General features: G+C 48.6%; 1 protein-coding gene across 1 annotated transcript in view; it reads right to left on the reverse strand.

Moving 5' to 3' along the window:
* The window catches only part of Cacna1f (calcium voltage-gated channel subunit alpha1 F), a 31411-nt gene that overhangs the window by 5060 nt on the left and 12453 nt on the right, over positions 1–13898 (reverse strand). Inside the window, exons 17-43 of the mRNA XM_052743500.1 lie at positions 13138–13397; positions 12850–12979; positions 11744–11803; positions 11491–11597; positions 11317–11404; positions 10820–10927; positions 10689–10741; positions 9025–9171; positions 7694–7895; positions 7443–7601; positions 6588–6698; positions 6260–6343; positions 5477–5497; positions 5004–5132; positions 4666–4731; positions 4322–4413; positions 3591–3750; positions 3218–3345; positions 2857–2953; positions 2569–2671; positions 2217–2318; positions 1964–2094; positions 1598–1738; positions 1164–1336; positions 437–544; positions 202–329; positions 4–116 (exon numbers count right to left, since the gene is read on the reverse strand). Coding sequence (XP_052599460.1) covers positions 4–116; positions 202–329; positions 437–544; positions 1164–1336; positions 1598–1738; positions 1964–2094; positions 2217–2318; positions 2569–2671; positions 2857–2953; positions 3218–3345; positions 3591–3750; positions 4322–4413; positions 4666–4731; positions 5004–5132; positions 5477–5497; positions 6260–6343; positions 6588–6698; positions 7443–7601; positions 7694–7895; positions 9025–9171; positions 10689–10741; positions 10820–10927; positions 11317–11404; positions 11491–11597; positions 11744–11803; positions 12850–12979; positions 13138–13397 — 3201 coding nt within the window. The remainder of the gene's footprint in view (positions 1–3; positions 117–201; positions 330–436; positions 545–1163; positions 1337–1597; positions 1739–1963; positions 2095–2216; positions 2319–2568; positions 2672–2856; positions 2954–3217; positions 3346–3590; positions 3751–4321; positions 4414–4665; positions 4732–5003; positions 5133–5476; positions 5498–6259; positions 6344–6587; positions 6699–7442; positions 7602–7693; positions 7896–9024; positions 9172–10688; positions 10742–10819; positions 10928–11316; positions 11405–11490; positions 11598–11743; positions 11804–12849; positions 12980–13137; positions 13398–13898) is intronic.

A 13898-nucleotide genomic window follows, 5' to 3' on the forward strand; every position in this document is an offset into this window, starting at 1 on the left:
CACCTGAGCCCTGCCTGGTCCTGAGGTCCGTCCACGATGGTAGGTACCTGGGATGGGTAAATCTTCACAACTGCCCTGGCGTTGCAGACACTGGATGGTGAAGGAGGACTTCCGACCTGGCGGGCAAAGGACAGTGGCAATCCCTCCCGTGTTCTGTTCCGCTAGCCCTTAGGGTTCCATCGGGCCCATTCGTCTGCTTACCTGCAGGTGTCGGAGGCAGCAAACGTCGGCGTGGTCCATGGTGCCCATTTACCTGTCTCTGGGGCCAGTGGGGTGGCAAAAGGCCTGGGTTGGAGGGAGTCCCTGCCTGCTCATCCAGGTGGGGAGTCCTGTGGAGAAGGCAGAGCTAGCAGTGAGCTCAGGTCTGAGATTCAGAGTTGGGGTTATCAACACTCCTGCCCTCCCCTCCCTGGCCCCTGTGGTGTGGCCAGTGTACCAGTCAGGGACTTCCTGTTCCTCATTCTGATTGTCCTGCTCTTGAATTCCCTTGAGCTGAGTACTTCCTTCTTCTGGGATAGTGAACATGAAAACTCCAGAGCCTCTCCTGGAGAGGGGGGGGGGGGTGATGCATATTAGTTAGACCATGTCCCAAACCCCCAATATGTGATCCAAGGCTCCCTGCTCCTCTCATCCCATGCATGTTCCATTCTTTATACAAACACCAGGATTTACAATTAGTTTTAGACAGGGTCTTACTATGTAATCCTGGCTGGCCTGGAACTCGCTATGTAGACCAAGCTGGCCTTGAACTCACAGAGAGCTGTCTCCTCTGCCTACTAAGTGCTGGGATTAAAGGCATGTGCCACCACACTTGATTTGCATTAATCTTTTGCACTGCATTGCTCATATTTTCTTGTTATTCTCTTTTCCATTTTTCTCTTGTTATCCTCTATTCCCATTTGAGCCCTTGATTTATATTTGTCTTTTTTAAAAACAGGGTCTCACACTCACTATATAGCCAAGGATGGCCTTGAACTCTGTATCCCCATGCCTCCACCTCCCAGGTGCTGTGGCCCACCACATCTGACTCTCACTTGAGCCCTTGAAACACATCTATCCTTCCCAAATTTCTTCTTGAAGGCCTCTAGCCCTTCTTCCAGCTCATCCAATACAGTGGCTATCTTTCTTCATTCTCACAACCTTCCCCAGATGCTTGACCATACCTGTGGGCTTGGGATCCAGCCTGGAGTGCACTGGGCTGCTTGGGGTTGGGAGCCAGTCCATCATCATCATCACTAGGCCCGGGTGAGAGAGAATTTGGGAGTTTCTCCCTCACAGGTAGAGACACTGCAATTTTGGAGTTCCATTGAGATTGGGGCTGGGAGTCTATGGAGTCCTGAGGAGAAATTACTTGGCTGAGTGTTTTGTTAACGCAATGGCTAGGTTACTTCATCAGTGCTTCCCTCACTGGTCCATGGGGACCATCACTCCCTGGGGGCTGAATCTGGGTCTTGTTTTCCAACAGCCGGTGATAGGTATTGAACAGTTTTCCATTGTAGAGGAGGCTTCTCCCCAGAGACAGCATTGAATTGACTTAGGGGTCTGAGGGAGCATTTTACAGTCAAGAGTTTGGAGGGGAGTAGAAACTTGTCCTCACTTTGTATGTTTCTGGGTTGTTCTCAGCTTCCTCCTCCTCACCCTCCTGACCCACTGCCTCTTCCTCTTCTTCTTCCTCAGTGTCATAGGTGAGGGCCTGTCGGATCTCAGGACCCAAGTCCTGTAGGCTTTTTAGACCAACCTGTGGGGATGGATGGAAAAATAAGGAAATTGGTAGCTCATGGTCCAGAGTGCCCCTCTATGAGCTTGCTTCCCATGTGGAAGTGTGTGTGCCAGGGCTCTGAGGCTCCCTTGACCCTCTGTGAGGCCTAGGTCTCAGTTTCTTCCTCTGTGACTTGGGTTTCAGGAGATCAAGAGGGAGGTCAGCCTCTACACACATGGCCACACCAGGCCCTGTCCTTAAGACCTGAAGGACAGAGGATGTGCTTGTTGGGGCCTCTGCTCCTAGTAGCCCTTTTTCTTTCCTTCTCCGGAATTTTCGGAAATAATCTTGGATCAGAAATGTGGCATAGAATTTGCCCACGGTGACTTCTTCCTCTGGGACAAGAAAAGAGGGCAAAGTTATGCAGAGGTCCTCTATACTGCTACTGCCTCCCTAGCTCCCACCTACCAGCAATGATCTGAGCAGACAATTAAGGAACTGGGGGTGCGCAGCTCACCATCTGGAGGGGGGATGACCTCATCCAACAGTTTCTGCTTTATCCGCTTCCAGATCTTCTTGATGACCATCCGAAGCTCCTGGTTGGCTTGATCCAGGTTCCCTGCAATGCAGGAGAGTGTGGGGTAGGGGAAACAGGAGAAGTTGCTCCTCATTGCTGGGGGGTGGGGTGGGGCTTTGATTTGAAGCTTCACATCACTGCTCTCAGATAGGGTGTGGAAGCAGGCCTGGAGAAGTCAAAGCCACCCGTTTTGAGGTCCAGAGTTTGGAGATGCATATCTGTCATTCTTTGCATTTGCCCCCTGAGCCCTCCCCAGGGACCCTTTCCCTCCTGCTCCTCCTCGTCCCCACACCTTCTGTCTTGATCTTCAGGGATGTCCGAACCAGGGCAAAGAGTGTAGCGTTGAATGTCACCGTTCCATCTGAGTTGAGGGGCACATTCATTGCCACAAGTCTCTGTAACAGCAGAGACATAGAACTCATTTTGGGAAAATGCTAGATATACTCCGAATTCCCAGGGTAGAAACCTTTGTGGATGCAGTCATACACCCATCCCTACCAAAGGAAGTCACTTCCCCTTCCCATAAAATATAGAGACTTCTTGGAGGTCAGCAGGTAAGTAGATGGGCTAGTGCACAGACCTTGCAGGCCACTCGGTGTGGGCACAACTTTCCAAATCCCAGTGGGGGCTGGATGCGTCTCAGCAGGGCAACAACGTCCAGGTGCTTGATGCGGCCCCTGGGGCAGTTGGGGAGATGCCACTGGATCAACAGTACTCCTTTAGGCTTTTCTTAAGTCCTGCCCCAAGTGAATCATCACCTCCCAAACCAACACCTCAAGGCTTTCCAGGGAAGTGCACAGATGGAGAAGACAGAGGCTAAGGCAGTAGAAACATCTTTATCATTGGGTAATGGAATGTGTGGGTCTGAAGTGCTAGAACTAGGGGCCATGGAGGACAGCACATTATCCCCAGGATTCCGGATAAGAAGTTAGAGGGTATACTTGGCTCCAGGGTCATATTCAGACCAGATCCTCTTGAATTCATCAAGGTGGTGGGGGCCCAGGATAGACCAATCTCTGGTTAGATAATCAAAGTTATCCATGATCACAGCCACAAAGAGATTTATAATCTGTGGGCCAATGAGTAAGCAGAGTTAAGTAAAGGAACAGAGCTGGGTTTTGGGGGGTGGGTAGGAGCTGGGATGATCTTATATGACCATTGGGTCACAAGTTCCTTGGTAGATCTTATTGTTGGGGCAGCCCTCTCAAGATCTGGGCTGCCCAATTCATTTGGACGTCTCTGAACCACTCAGGGCCAGCCCCCCCCCCCCCCCCCCGTGACAATTATGGTGGTAGTGGAGAAATGTGTCCTTACCAGGAAGGCACAGAGCATGAAGAAGCTGATAAAATAGGCAATGGCAAAATTGCTACCACAGGTAAATTCCTCGCCTGGGCCAAAGTCAGACTCAGGGTCACATCGATTTCCGGGAAGGCTAGCAAGCATGATCTCTTGCCATGCCTCACCAGTGGCACACCTGGGGAGGGTCACAGAGGGGTGGCCTTCTGGAGAGGCTCTAAAGTTATGTCAAGTACAGTTGTGGGGGTCTAGGGGAGTGAGGGGATGACCTACTTCTCACTGGAGCTATACTTTACATTTAGTGTGTGTGTGTGTGTGTGTGTGTGTGTGTGTGTGTGTGTGTAGACAATCTATGGTAGTCTTTTCTTTTGCTTCCTCATGTGGATTCTGGGAATCGAACTCAGGTCGCCAGGCTTGGCAGCAAATGCCTTTGCTTGCTGAATCGTCTCACCAGCTTCCATGTCAACACTTTAACAACATGACCATGATAATGGTAGTTATAGAATGTCTCTTACAGATGAGGGCACTGTGGACTAAAAGGAGGCACATCTTACAGCCAGAAAAGGAATGGCTGAAACTCCAATATTTTGGAAGACTCCTCAGATCACAGTCAAAAATGGCCTCAGCTTACGTGGAACTCAGGCTGCCCTGATATTTCCATAATTCAGGCATGTTGGGGCCTAGAGAGGGTGTGTGGGTACCCTAGGTATTCTGGGGAGCAAGGTAGCAGGGAAATGGGAGTATATTACCTGAACAGAAGCAGCACAGCCTGTGGAAAGGTCTGGAAATTGTTGTTTCGGTTTATCTGTGTGCCATCCTGAAGAGCCACCTTGCCAAACATCTGTAGACATACAAAGGCTGCGTGCCAGGAGGGAACCCACGCGTTCCCATTTACTTCACATTTCCTGTGGCCTAAGGGATCTTCCTAATCTTGAAATCTCTTCCTAATGAGCTCATTTCACACATGCAGGCTTACCCAGGGTCATCCAGTTTGTCTGTCTTTCTGATCCTCCAGCCTCACATTGGGGTTATTCCTACCAAGTCTCTCTGACAGAAGGGTTTCAGAGGGGTGTTCTTTAGGGTCTCCACTTACCTGCATGCCAATGACTGCATAGATGAAGAATATCATTGCTATGAGAAGAGCCACATAGGGCAAGGCCTGGGAGAATGGGAAGGGGACAGACATTTCAGGTGTAGTCATCGAACTATAAATCCCAGAATGCACTCCTCTCCCCCAGCCTGGGCCTGCTGGGGATGAAGTCTACCCTCAGAGTTTCCTGGATTACATGTGCCTCCCAAATGTAGACACAATATTAAATAGAATAGGGTAAAGTCAGTGAACTAGAGGCATGTTAAGGATTGAGAGCTCAGAGAAAGAAAGTTGGAAATGATATGGCAGACTGGGAACTGTAGTTCGGAGTGGGGAATTACCTGGAAAGACTTGATGAACGTCCAGAGAAGTGTTCGGATCCCCTCACCCTTACTGAGAAGCTTGACCAGCCTCATGACTCGGAAGAGGCGAAAGAATGTGATAGATATTCGGGAGCTGTCCTCTGAACTCTGGAGTTAGGGATGCAGTGGGGGTAAGCAGTTTGTATCAGGTCTAGCAACTTCTTCTCCTCATGCCTTGGCCCTCCCAGTCCCCAAATCTCTCAGAACCCAGGCCAAGAGTGGTCACAGAGCATTTTTTTGTTTGTTTGTTTTTCGAGACAGTTTCTCTGTCTGTGTAGCCCTGCCCTGGACCAGAGTGGCCTTGAACTCAGAGATCTGCCTTCCTCTGCCTCCCAAGTGCTGAGATTAAAGGCATGCACCACCACTGCCCAGCTATCAAGGAGCATGTCTAAGGTCTCTTGGGCTGGAAGGGATGGTTGAAAAAATTATTCCTGTTAGGGGTGAGAAGCTACCTCGCCAAGATGGCCTCCATTCTGGTGGGATATGTGGCCAAAACAGAGGTGATAAAGGAGATGATGTAATCATATGCCCAAATGGATAGGGGGAAATGATGGCGCATACTCAGCGAATGGTGGGGAAGGGTATACGGTAGTAGATCATGATGGTTGTAGACAAAGTTTTAATGGGGTGGTAGTAAAAGGATCAGATAAAGGAGATGGTGGAGCAAAGGCATTGAAGGAAACAATGGAGCCAAAGTTTCATGGAAATGAGAACGAATGGGTGATCATTGGAGAAGCCAGTGATGTGGAAATGCAATCGGCAGCATTGTCAGTCAGGGTTATCATCATGTAGTACCCATTGGATGAAATGATGGAGCCAATGATGCAATCAGTTGTGGTTACAGAGCCAGGGAAGAGCCAGTATAGGAGATGATGGAGTTGGTGGAGAAAATGGAGCCAATGAAGTAGTCAGATGATGCAGCCAAAGCGGGAGTCAATGGAGATGATAGAGACATTGGAGTGGCATAGAGACAATGAAAGAGATAACAGAAATAATAAGGGAGGCATTTTAGGAGGCAGCAGAACCACTGGGTAGGCTGCAAATGGAACAAGGGGCTGGTTAGAGGGAGGAGTACTTTGCCAGAGCCTAGCAAGGATTCAAAAAAGGCAGATCTAGAATGAGGAGTGCTCAGTCTCTAGAAGCAGGGAGAATGTGAGTGGAAGCTGCCTACCCAAGTGAAGGAAGGCTCTAGGGAGAAGGTAGAAAGAAGGGTTAGCACAAAGCCCAGTTCTCACATTGACTTCTGTGACGGCAATGTCCACTACGCTGCCCACTACAATAAGAGCATCGAACGTATTCCAGGCATCGGCAAAATAATGCTGTAGACAGGAGGAAAGCAGTGTACTGTGTTCTCTTAGCCAGCAGACCAGGGTAGGGGACCAGTAAAGGATAGGCGGTATTGAGGAGGCAGGGCCTGGCTTGGGCCTCAAATGGTCTGTACCTGGGTCCCTCTCATTCCTTAGTCTTACGAATACTTGATTACGACCCCCCCCACCTCCCAGGGCTGTGGAATGTGCTTCCTTCCCTGGGAGTTTATTCACAGGGAGTGGGTCTAGGGTGTACCTTGGGTTTGAAGGCGATGATTTTGAGCACCATCTCAATGGTGAAGAGGCCAGTGAAGACCATGTTGAGGATGTCCATGGCATAGTTAAAGGGAGCAGTCTGCTCATAGTGCTGTGGGGAGATCAGATGGGAACAGAGGCTAAAGCAGAGACACCCTACACACAAACACATAGTCCCTGGCCCGAGCTGAGGAGTCTGGGGACATGGAAACATTGTTTGCATTGTCTCTCATTATGGACACTGCAAAGCCCGGTTCTTGATTCCCAGACTGCCATGGTTGGCAGCTTCTGTGAAAAAAATTTATTTCATTAAAATATGCAAGTTACTGCTTGGTTTAACTTTCTCTCTCTCTCTCTTTTTTTCCTGCCTTGAGCATGGAACTGATGTCTGGAATAGTTGTTTTGTGACCCTGAAGCAACAGCCAAGTTACAGCAGAATGGCGCGGCAGGAAGATGGACAGAGCCTGGGTCACTAGTCAACAACGAGAAGACAACCTACATCAGTGTTCCTCAACATTTGAGGTAACTAAACAAACTACACTGACTCCAATATGCACAACCGCTTTCCTCTTAGAATCTGAGTCTGGAGCGCAGTTTATAATCTGTGACAGTTTGCAACAGTCATGGACTGTTGTTTTCACACTCCTGCATCTTTAAAAGCAGAGTTCGATTTTTGGCCTTAGATTTGAAGAAAAGTTACAAATGTCATGATAACTTAAGGCTCTGTCAGTTAAGTGGGGGTGGGGAGTGGGGTTGTTCCTTGCTGCCTAGTGTACTCCTAATAGCTCTCAAGGGACGGTGTGAAAAGAACAAATGTCTGACCGCGATCAAGATGGGGGTGGGGGCTCAGACAGACCTGCATGGCTAGGGCAACCGTGTTGAGCAGGATGAGCAGAAACATGAGGTACTCAAAGGCAGCAGAGTTCACAGTGGCCCACACGCGGTACTGATGAGGATTCTTGGGGATGTATCGGCGGAGTGGCTGGGCTTTGAGGGCATATTCTACACACTGGCGCTGCATAATGGTATAGGGCATGAGTGAGCGGAGGAGGTTCACAAGACAAGGAGAGACAGGTTGGTGGTCATTGGTCGGGAATGAGAGGTCACCTGGTTCTTGTCCAGCTCACAGTTTTGGTATTCCTGCTCTCCCTGGGCACGGAAGGTGATGATAACAAAGCCCACGAAGATGTTCATCATGAAGAAGGCAATGATGATGATGTAGACAATGAAGAATACCGAGATCTCCACGTGGTAATTGTAGATAGGGCCCTCATCTTCTGCGTGCGCATCTATAGCTTTGTATAGCAGCCTGTGGGAGACGGTGGGAGGTAGAGATGAGGGCATGTGCAGGGGAACCCCAGTCCCCTCAGACTTCTTCCCAGGCTACTTATCATACTCACCTCCCAAATCTCCTGGCATACCAACCTCCCTAAATTTACAACCCAATCACTTGGGACTTCTACACATCCACAAAGAACCTCCTACAGGCCTTTTAAAGGGTCCTAAGTCTTTGTTTTTGTTTTTCATTTTTTTTTTGAGACAGGGCCTCACTATGTATCCTTGACTGTCCTGGAACTCAACTATGTAGGCCAGGATCCCAAATCTTTTATTCCAGACACCTCAAAGTTTCAGAGATTCCCATGCAGCCCTCAAAAGAATCCTATCCAGACCTTTCAAAATTCCCTATGTATCTACAGACACCTTATCCCCTTATAATGGTCTCTGGAGCACCTCCCCATGTGGTTCTCCAGAACTCCTCCACAAGCTTCTAAGATCCTGGAACCACATCCCACAGCCTTGAATGATCTGCTCAGTTCCCCCCAGAAATTTCTAGCTAGTATACCCAAAGGCTTTTGTAGCTTTCTGTAAACTTCTGAATCTTATCTCCTCAGTGAACCCCCTTTGAATCCCTCCACATTCTATATCCCCCTATAACACTCACCCAGTTTTTTTCTAGATTCACCTATTCCCTCAGAGACCTTTTCCCAATTTCTAGAGACCTTTCTCCAAAGTCCCAATGAATACACAGTGAGGTTCTGGGAAATTCCCACCCAGTCTTCCAACACACTCACCAGTCTCTAGAAAGCTACACCCAACTGGAAGTGGTGGCACAAACCTGAATCCCAGCACTCAAGAGGATGAGGAAGGAGGACCACCAGTTTGAGGTCAAAGTGGGTGCATGGTAAGACCCTGACTCAAGAAAATAGGGGGGTAAGGATGTAGCTTAATGTTATACCATTTGCCTAGCATCTACAAACCCCGGGTTCTACTCTCAAGCATTGAAAAGAGGAAAAAGGAAAGAAGGAAAACCCTATCCAGGCTTAAGAGACTTTCTGTGCATCCTTAAGCTACACTCTCATTGACTCCCAGTTGATCCCAGGCAATTATCTGCAATCATCTGCCCAGTCCCCTGCGATCCCCAAGGCCCTGCCCCTCACGCAGGCCAGCCTTCAAAGGTAGAGACAGTGAACAGGGCCATCATGGCTGAAAGGACGTTGTCAAAGTTGAAATCACTGTTGACCCAGAGCCGCTCTCGGACCAAGGGCCGTGACACATCTCCATCAGGGTAGATGAGGAAGGAGCCCCTGTGAATGTCGTAGACAGGCTAGTGAGGGAGGAGGAGTGAGGAGCTGTGACGAAGAGTCTAGGGTCTTTATTATGGACAGGGCACAGTGGTGTACCTAGACAGCTTGGGGTCACATCCTGCCCTTTGATTTCCTGCCTGGATTATTGTAAACATTCAGTCTCTGTCTATGGACTTTTTGTTTTCACCATCTATCTCAAAAAATGAGGATTCTAACAGAATCCATTTCCCATTTCTCACCAGGATTAAGTCAATAAATGACAGTTAATATGGTATTATCCCATTACTTGTGAGGCAGAGGCAGGAAGATTTTTAGCAAGTTTGAGGCCAGCCTGGCCTACATGATTTCCAGGTCTTCCAGGGCTACACACTAAGACCATGTCTCACAATAAACAAACAAACAAACAAATAAAGCCAGGCATAGTGGCACATGCTTATAATCCCAGCGACTCAGGTGACAGAAGACAGGCAACTTGTGAGTTTAAGGCTGGCTTGAGAGCTGAAGGCTGGCTGGAGACATATTGAGATCAAGGCTCAAACCAACAACCACCCCCCTCAAAACAACAACAAAGGGAACCAAACAAGGGCCGGCAAAATGGCTTGGTGGGTAAAGGTCCTTGCTGCCAACCTGATGATCTGAGTTTGCGCCTCAGAATCCACAGGGTGGGAGGAAAGAAGCAACTCCCTCAAGCTGGTCTCTGGTCTCCACACCTGCAGTGGCAGGCGTACTCCCCATATGAATAAATACGAGAACTTAAGAAAAAGCCAAGACTAATTTCTGGAACACAGTTGGGATAGCATCATCAGCACGGCCATTAGCATTTTTGCCACCAGGGGAAAGTAGTTCTCCAAGTGGCCAAAGTCTCTTAGCACTGATTCTACCAGGTACTGTGCCGGCTTGCCCTGGAGGTACTTTACTGTGTCTACATATTCCATGCCCTGACTCGCTACCTCTCATAAGCCCTGTGAAACAGGCACTCTTTTTTTTTTTTTTTTTTTTTTTTTGAGACAGGGTCTCTCTGTATAACAGTCCTGGCTGTTCTGGAACTCACTCTGTAGACCAGGCTGAACAAGCACTCTTTTTATCCCCATTTTCAGTTGAGCTAACTGGGACTCAGCAAAGTGACTAAGTGCCTCCAAGCCTTGTGAAGTGGGTTTGAGCCAGGGATTCCTGGCTTTGCTTGAAACCACCTCCCTCTACAAACATCTCTAGAGGGAAGCGGAATTCTGAGGAGGGGCAGGAATTGCTGGGGCTTCTGGGGTGGAATGTAGGTAATGTTGAAGAATGTGGAGAAAGGTTATGGGGCGACTTAGAGTGCTTGCTCTGATATGAAGGCCCCTACAATTATTGGGAGAGTTCTTCTGAGGGTCTTAGGGATTTTTAGGAAACCGGAGATGTCTAGAGTCCTTGGTAAAAGACTAAGTGGCTTCCGGGACCTTAGAGAGAGAGGCCTGTATTTCTCTATGTGATTTGGAAGGGGTTCTGGATTCCACAGAGGGCGAGCCTCAAACACTCACTTGCATTCTTTCAGGGTATGTTTGGCCTCATCAGTGCAACTGTAGAATTTTCCCTGTATGGAGGACATCTGTCAAACAGGTTCACCTTTCACCCCCACCTTGACCTGGGCCTCTCCCTGGGTCTCCCCCACCTTGAAGAGCTGCACACCAATGCAGGCGAACATGAACTGCAGGAGGGTGGTGACGATCATGATGTTTCCGATGGTCCGGATGGCCACGAACACACACTGCACCACGTGCTGCACACACACACACATGACTAATGGGCATCGCAGGCCATAGCATGTAGTGGGGACTTGGGTGATGGATATAGCTTAAGGACTTGGGCCAGGGGTATGTGGTTACAAGTCAGGAACACATGGTCAAAGGCAGTATTGTGGGCTAGCATGTATGGGTATTAACAAAGAATAAGTGTTTTCTAGGTAAGGACATGTAGTCACATGTCAAGGACATGAGTCAGAAAATTGTGGCCACTGGTATAGTCACTTGTAAGGAACATGGGTCAGACCACATGGCCAGCAGTCAAGAATCTGTGGTCACATATTCGATTCAGGCTGCCAACAGTCAGTTGGATCTGTGATCTTGACCCAGGGCCTGGGTTCTGTGGGCTTGGGTAAGCTAGGCTTACCTTGAGTCCCTTGGCCCTGTTGATGGCTCTGAGGGGCCGGAGGACTCGGAGGACTCGGAGAATCTTCACAACTGAGATGGCACTGGAGCTGGGGGGGGGGGAGTTTCAGGCCTTAATTAGGGCTTGCTCCTGGTTCTGGGAGGAGTGGGGTGGGCAGGGGCAGGTGTTACTCACTGGATGCCGAAGGAAATGAGGGACACACTGACCACAAGCAGATCCAACATATTGAACCAGCTACGGCAGAAAGAGCCCCGGTGCAGGAAGGCCCCAAACACTGTCATCTGGGGATCAGATGACATTAGATTAGACCTCAGACATGAGGCTAGCTGCTGGGTAGGATGGGAGAGAGACCAGAGAGATAGGTGGTAGGGGTGGCCGGGAATGTATTGGGGGCAACTGAGGGTATGGTTGGGGATTCAGTTATCACCTTTAGTAGAATCTCCACAGTGAAAATGGAGGTGAAGGCATAATCAAAGTATCCCAGAATCTGAGGAAATGAGAAAGATGAGGAACACTGTCATTACTAAAGGAGATTGATAGGTATGTGTGTGCCTCTCTTTTTCCTTCCTTCCCTATCATCTATCTATCTATCTATCTATCTATCTATCTATCTATCTATCTATCTATCATCTACCTATCTCTCTATCATCTATCTACATATCTATCATCTATCTATCATTTATCTATCTACATATCTATCTATCTATCTACCTATCTATCTACATATCTATCTATCTATCTATCATCTACCTATCTACATTATCTATCATCTATCTATTTGTCTATCATCTATCTATCTATCTATCTATCTATCTATCTACATATCTATCTATCAATCTATCTACATATCTATCTATCATCTATCATTTATCTATCTATCACCTATCTATCTTTCTATTATCTATATATCATCTATCTATCCACATAACTAACTATCTATCTATCTATCTATCTATCTATCTATCTATCTATCTATCTATTCTCTCTCTCTCTCTCTCTCTCTCTCTCTCTCTCTCTCTCTCTTTCTCTCTCTCTCTCTCTCTCTCTCTCTCTGAGACAAAGCCTCACTCGGCAGCCCAGGCTGACCTCTGAGTTGCAGTAATCCTTCGGCTTCAGTCTCCTAAGTGCTAGAAATCCAGGCAGGTACCGCCACGGCAGCTTGTGTGTGCACCACTCAGTGTAAGCCTCGCTCTCTCTCTCCTTCCCCCTCAGCATTAGGAAAGACCTTTTTATACATGCCAAAGGCTTGGCCATATGAGATGAGGGCTCAGATTTAGACTCCTTTGTCTCTACCCAGCTGCATGAGTGCCCTTGGCCCGTTCAACCTCTCTGAGCGCAGGTTCCTCTCATCCCCCGTCTAATCCTGATGCCCTGCCCGCACTTCTTCGAGTATGGAAATGGCTGCAGTCTCCACCATTACTGGTCCTCTTCCCCAGCCCAGTGAGGGGTCTTCTCCTGGTGTCTACTGTGGCTCGAGCTTGTGCCCAGGAGAATGCCCCTGTGAGTTCGTCCTAGCCCTCAGCATGGGCTCACATGGTTGCGGAAGGAGTGGGCTCGGATGGGGTCCTCAGCGGCCAGGGACACACTGCTGAGGATGATGAACACCAGGATGAGGCTGGTAAAGATATGATGATGAATGAGGGTGTGGCAGGCCTTCCGAAGTCTGGGGAGTGGGAAAAAGGCAGCGATCAGAAACCAGGATCAGTGTTTATTGGGAGACCTCCAGGGATACCTCTGTGCCCCGGTGCCTCCTGGGTAGGTCTAGGGCTCTCCAGCTGGCCAGCCCTGTTACCCTGCCCCACTGCCCCTTCTAGCACTCACGGATTGGTTTGGCTGAGGCAGAAGAAGGCACTGCCTTCAGGAATGGGTACCACCTTCTCCTTGGGTACAACTTCCTGCAAGAGTTCCACATGCCCTGCACCGCCTTCCTCGTCCTCCTCCTCCTCTTCTTCTTCCTCTTCCTCTACGCCTGGTGCTGGAAAAAGAGCAAAAAGCGAAAGTGGTTGAGAAGTCAATGGAAAGCTCCTGGAACTGTGCTTGGTACAGGACAAATTCTTCTCATTTCCTGCCCAGAATCTCCGCTCCTCAGGGAAGGGATCTTAAGTCTGTTTTGTTTAACAGATGCCTGGCTTTTAGAACAATTCCTGGGACACAGTGAGAGCCTGGTGAGTGTGTTTAGTGAGTGCTATACACACACACACACACACACACACACACACACACACACACACACACACACACACACATATTTGATACAAAGGCTCTGAGAAGGTCCACAGTAAAATAAAATGTCCATTTGTCTTGTTTAACCTTAGTGTCCCAAATATTGCTGTCTAGGGACCAAGCCTATTCTTTCCTCTCAGAATAATCGTTTTTGCAGTCCTTAAGATTGTACTTAGGGCCTGGTACATGCTATGTAGGCACTCTACCACTGAGCTATATCCCCAGTTCTTATTTGTGTATTTATTTCATTTTTGAGATAGTGTCCAGTGTCTCTAATATAGTCCAGGCTGACCTGGAACTCACTGTTTAGCACAAGGTGTTCTTGAATTTGCCACCCTTCCCAAGTTTTGGGACTACAG

Source organism: Peromyscus californicus, unplaced genomic scaffold (assembly GCF_007827085.1).
Source record: "Peromyscus californicus insignis strain IS unplaced genomic scaffold, ASM782708v3 Scaffold_10__1_contigs__length_136768540, whole genome shotgun sequence".
NCBI lineage: Eukaryota > Metazoa > Chordata > Mammalia > Rodentia > Cricetidae > Peromyscus > Peromyscus californicus.